General features: G+C 45.0%; 1 protein-coding gene across 1 annotated transcript in view; it reads left to right on the forward strand.

The window, feature by feature from the left end:
• Nucleotides 1–5,797, forward strand: part of adcy5 (adenylate cyclase 5) — a 401,945-nt gene that overhangs the window by 310,708 nt on the left and 85,440 nt on the right. The window contains exon 9 of the mRNA XM_043694258.1: nucleotides 4,992–5,020. Within this exon, the coding sequence (XP_043550193.1) occupies nucleotides 4,992–5,020 (29 nt within the window). The remainder of the gene's footprint in view (nucleotides 1–4,991; nucleotides 5,021–5,797) is intronic.

Below are 5,797 nucleotides of genomic sequence, written 5' to 3' on the forward strand. Positions count from 1 at the left end.
ATTAGATTAGGTTGGGATATCTGGTCGGCATGGATGGGTTGGACCGAAGGGTCTGTTTCCATGCTGTACATCTCTATGACTCTATGACTTTGTAGGACTGTATGACTCTATGACTCTAAATCAGGTTCTTACTCCCATGTAATATGGAGGGAGTGGTGCATTGTTGGTGGTGCCATTTTTGGAAATTGAGGGTCCACTGCTCACTTAAAACGGCTTTAAAAGCAGCATTGCCCCATTTAGATAAGTGGGAGTGTAACCTGACAACCTTTGGAGTAGGATATGAGCGTGTTTTAACGCAAGGAGTGTTTTAACGCAAGGCGTGCCAGAAGTAAGAGTGATGAACTTAGAGCATGGATCAGTACTTGGGGCTTTGATATTGTGGCCAGAACAGAAACGTGAGTTTCAGGAATGGTTGCGAGATGTTCCAGGACTTAGAACATTTAAAAAGAATAGGGAGGGTGGAAAAAGAGGAGGGTGTGTAGCATTGCTAGTCAGAGAGTGCATCACAGCTACAGAAACGAAGGTTGTTGAGGAAGGTTTGTCTACTGAGTCAGTATGGGTGGAAGGTAGGAACAGCAAGGGAACAGCCACCTCAATGGGGGTTTTCTACAGACCCCCTAATAGCAGTAGAGAGATTGAAGATCTCATAGACTGGCAGATTTTGGAAAAATTCAGATGCAGCAGGGTTGTTGTTATGGGTGATTTCAACTTCCCCAATATCGACTGGAACCTCCTTAGTGCAGATTGTTTGGATGGAACCATTTTTGTCAGGTGTGTTCAGGAGGGTTTCCTTACTCAGTATGTAGACAGACTGACGAGGGGAGAGGCCATTTTGGATTTGGTTCTCGGCAATGAGCCAGGACAGGTGTCAGATCTCGCGGTGGAAGAACACTTTGGTGACAGTGATTACAACTGCCTCACATTTAGCGTAGCCTTAGAGAGGGAAAAGAGCAGTTACCATGGGAAAACATTTAATTGGTGAAAAAGAAATTATGACGCTATCTGACAGGAGTTGGGAAGTGCAGACTGGGAGCAGTTGTTCCAAAGAAAGGGCACAGCAGACATGTGGAGACTGTTTAAGAAGCAGTTGTTGCGAGTGATACATGAATTTGTTCCTCTGAGACAGGTAAGAAGAGGTAAGATTAATGAACCTTGGATGACGAGAACAGAGAAGCTTCTCTTCAAAAAGAAGGCAGCTTACGTAAGGTGGAGGAAGCAAGGATCTAGCACAGCTTTACAGGATTACAGGCTTGCTAGAAAGGAGCTCAGAGGACTGAGGAGAGCCAGGAGGGGGCACAAAAAAGGCTTGGCAGGAAGGATTAGGGAAAACCCAAAGGCATCTTATTCATCCGTGAGGAATAAGAGAATGATCAGGGAGAAGGTAGGACCGATCAGGGATAACGTAGGGAACTTGTGCGTGTAGTGTGAGCAGATAGGGGAAGCCCTCAATGAGTTTTTTGCTTTGGTTTTCATGAAGGAAAGGGACCTTGTTGTGAATGAGAACTTTGAGGAGCTGGGAAACAGGCTTGAAGAAATCAGGATAGAAGAAATCAGGATTGATAAAGTTGATGTGCTGGAAATTTTGGCAAACAGTAAGAGTGATAAGTCCCCAGGGCCAGGCCAGATTTACCCTGGGCTGCTTGGGGAAGCAAGAAAAGAGGATACTAAGCCGATGGCGATGATCTTTGCTTCCTCACTGTCCACGGGAGATGTACCGAAAGATTGGAAGGAGGCGAATGTTGTTCCTCTTTTCAAGAACGGTAATAAGGAAATCCCTGGCAATTACAGACCAGTCAGTCCTCCGTCTGTGGTCAGCAAGGTTTTGGAAAGAATTCTGAGGGACAGGATTTATGACTGTTTGGAAAAGCATAGCGTGATTAAAGAAAGTCAATATGGCTTTGTGAGGGGCAGGTCATGCCTCACAAATCTTATTGAGTTCTTTGAGGAGGTGACGAGACAGGTTGACGAAGGTCAAGCAGTGGATGAGGTATAGATGGACTTCAGTAAGGCATTTGATAAGATTCCCCATGGTAGGCTCATTTATAAAGCCAGGAGGTATGGGATACAGGGAGATTTGTCTAACTGGATTCAGAATTGGTTGCCTGACAGAAGGCAGAGAGTGGTTGTAGATGGAAAGTATTCTGTCTGGAGGTCAGTGATGAGTGGTGTCCTGCAGGGCTGTGTTCTTGGGCCTCTGCTGTTTGTAGTTTTTATAATGACTTGGATGAGGAGGTTGAGGAGTGGGTTAGTAAATTTGCAGATGACACAAAGGTTGGAGGTACCGTTGATAGAATCGAGGGCTATTGCAGGCTGCAGCGCGGCATAGACAGGATGCAGAGCTGGGCTGAGAAATGGCAGATGGAGTTCAACCTGGATAAATGCGAAGTGATGCATTTTGGAAGGTTGAACTCGAATGCTGAATATAGGATTAAAGACAGGATTCTTGGCAGTGTGGAGGCACAGAGGGATCTTGGTGTTCAAGTACATAGATCCCTCAAAGTTGCCACCCAAGTGGATAGGTTTGTTAAGAAAGATATGACATTTTGGCTTTCATTAACCAGGGGGATCAAGTTTAAGAGCTGCAAGGTTTTGCTACAGCTCTACAAGTCCCTGGTGAGACCACACTTGGAATATTGTGTCCAGTTCTGGTCGCCCTACTATAGGAAAGATGCAGAGGCTTTGGAGAGGGTGCAAAGAAGGTTTACTACGGTGCTGCCTGGACTGGAGGGCTTGCCTTATGAAGAAAGGTTGACTAAGCTCGGACGTGTCTCTCTGGAGAGAGGGAGGAAGAGAGGTGACCTGATCGAGGTATGCAAGCTAATGAGAGGCATGGATAGAGTCAACAGCCAGAGACTTTCCCCAGGGCAGGATTGACTGACACGAGGGGTCATAATTTTAAGATATTAGGAGAAAGGTATAGAGAGGACGAATGCATGGAATGCGTTGCCAGCAGTGGTGGTGGAAGCAGAGTCATTGGGGACATTTAAGCAACTGCTGGACCTGCACATGGATAGCAGTGAATTGAGGGGTGCATAGGTTAAGTTATTTTATTTTACATTTGGATTAATGCTTGGCACAACATCCTGGGCTAAAGAGCCTGTTCTGTGCTGTGTATTTCCATGTCCATGTCTATGTCTATATGACCTTCCAACTCAAGAGGCATGGATTTTACCATGCCTGACAGAGTGGTAAAACAAAAGAGAGATCTCCTCTGAATCTATAATTCAGAGAAATATTCACTGCACCCACATAGTCATGATTAGTTCGATCTACAAACTCATGTGGCACTGTACAATTCAGTGCCTCCTGTCTCCTCTAATCCTGTCCATCTGAAAGACTTGCTGGTTTGTATTGGTAATGTCAGTGGGCTAGTAATCCAGAGCCCCAGGCTAATGTTTTAGAGACATTGATTCCAATTTCACCAAGGCAAATTGTGATGTTTTGAATTCAATCAAATCTGGAATTAAAAGTTATCCTAATAGCAGCCATATAGCCACTGGTAATTGTTGTTAAAAACCCATGTGGTGCACTAATGCCCTTTCGGGAAAGAAATTTGACATTCCTACCTAGTCTGGTTAACATGTAAGTCCAGACCCATGACAGTGTGGTTCACTGTTAACCACCTTCTGAAATGGCCTGGCAGGCCACTCAGATCAAGGACATTTAGGAATGGAGAATAAATGTGGGCCTCGCTCACATCCCATGAATGAATAATACCAAAGGCACAAGTCAAAGTGTGATGGAAAACCCTCCACTTGCCTAGATTAGTGCAGCTAAGCAGCCTGCTTCGTTGGCACCCCATCCACCACCGTCGATATTCACTCCCATTACCACCGATACACAGCAGCAACAGTCTGTACCATCTACAAAATCCACTGCATTAACCCACCAAGGCTCCTTCAACAGCATCTTTCAAATCCACACCCTCTACCATCCAGGACATGAGCAGATGTACATGGGAACACCACAGTCTGCGAGTTCTCCTCCAAGCCATATACCATCTGACTTGGAAATATGTTAATATTCCTTGCTGTTACTGGATCAAAATCCCGGAATTCCCTCTTTAACAGCATTGTGGGACAGTGGTTCAAGAAGGCAGCACACCACCACCTTCTCAGAATGAGTGAGGGATGGACAATGAACGTTACCTCATTAGTAATGTTTATGTCGATTAGACCATCAGATATAGGAGCAGAGTTAGACCATTCAGCCCATCCGGTCTGCTCCATATTTAATCATGGCTGATACGTTTCTCAACTCCATTCTCCTGCCTTCTCCCTGTAACCCTTGATCTCCTTACTAATCAACAATCCCATGAACAAATACAAAAATGAACCTGATCACATCTGGACTGGAGATAATTCAGTACTCTATTTTCTTGGCAGTAGGGTTGAGTATCAAGGGTGAAATTGTAACCAGCAACACAGGATTCACCACTGGAGCTTGATACAAGTCTTTGAGCCAAGCTTGGTAAAATTTGGCAAGTGGAGTTATTTCTCTGGAGGCTAATCTGGCAGAATCCAGCATGTGGTCTGCTGGGGAATGTGCTTGAGGCCCAGAAGACCCTGACTCAATTCACACTTTATGTTTGGAAAGGGTTTATTGCCTTACACCAACAGCAAGAACTTGCAATATATCAAACATTAATTCAGAGAAATATTCCCCAGGTGTTTCGAAAGTATGACGACCAAGCAAAATTGACACCAAAATATTGTCAAAGAGGTAGGGTTTAAGGAACATTTTGTTAAAGGACAAAAGACAGGTAAGTGAGGCTTATTGTTGGAATTCCAAAACTGTGGAATTGAAGGCACAGACACCAATGGTAGACAGTGGAAAATGAGCATGAGCAAGAAGCCGGAATTGGAGGCGTGCAGGGATCTCAGGGCGTTGTGGGACTGACGGAGATTTTTAGTAGCTATTAATACACAAATCACAAGGTCATTTAGCTGACAGTAATGAGCTGTGTTTGTTCTCTCTCCTCTCATTTCTAGGGCATTGTGGACTACATGGGCAAGGACAAGTAAGTGTTGGATCTTTTTTAACAGACTGTGTATATAAACTCTCATGATGAAAGCAAAATGCTGCAGATGCTGGAGATCTGAAACAACCATAGAGAATGCTGGAGAAACTCAGCAGATCTAGCAGATTTGTGGAGCGAGGAACAGTTAACATTTTGAGTCTGACGTGACTCTTCTTCAAGCCACTCACCCTATCTTGATTTAAAAATAAATCACCGTTTCTTCAGTGTTACAGATTCAGAATCCTGGAACTCCATCCCAAACAGCATTGTGGGTCAACCTACAGCACATGGACTGCACCAGTTCAAGAAGGTGGTTCATCATCTCCTTCTCAAATAGTGATGGGTAATAAATGCTGGTTCAGCCAGCGATGCCCACATTCCATGAATTGATATCCTTGTATTGCCGATACGGGTGATATGCTGGTCTTGTGCTTATGACAGGGTAAAAACAATGACTGCAGATGCTGGAAACCAGATTCTGGATGAGTGGTGCTGGAAGAGCACAGCAGTTCAGGAGGCATCCGAGGAACAGTAAAATCGACGTTTCGGGCATAAGCCCTTCATTAGGAATAAAGGCAGAGAGCCTGCAGGGTGGAGAGATAAGCTAGAGGAGGGTGCGGTGGGGAGAAAGTAGCATAGAGTACAATAGGTTAGTGGGGGAGGGGATGAAGGTGATAGGTCGGGGCGGGGGGGAGAGTGGAGTGGATACGTGGAAAAGAAGATAGGCAGGTAGGACAGGTCATGGGGACAGTGCTGAGCTGGAAGTTTGGAACTAAG

The sequence above is a fragment of the Chiloscyllium plagiosum genome, chromosome 7 (assembly GCF_004010195.1).
Source record: "Chiloscyllium plagiosum isolate BGI_BamShark_2017 chromosome 7, ASM401019v2, whole genome shotgun sequence".
Taxonomy (NCBI): domain Eukaryota; kingdom Metazoa; phylum Chordata; class Chondrichthyes; order Orectolobiformes; family Hemiscylliidae; genus Chiloscyllium; species Chiloscyllium plagiosum.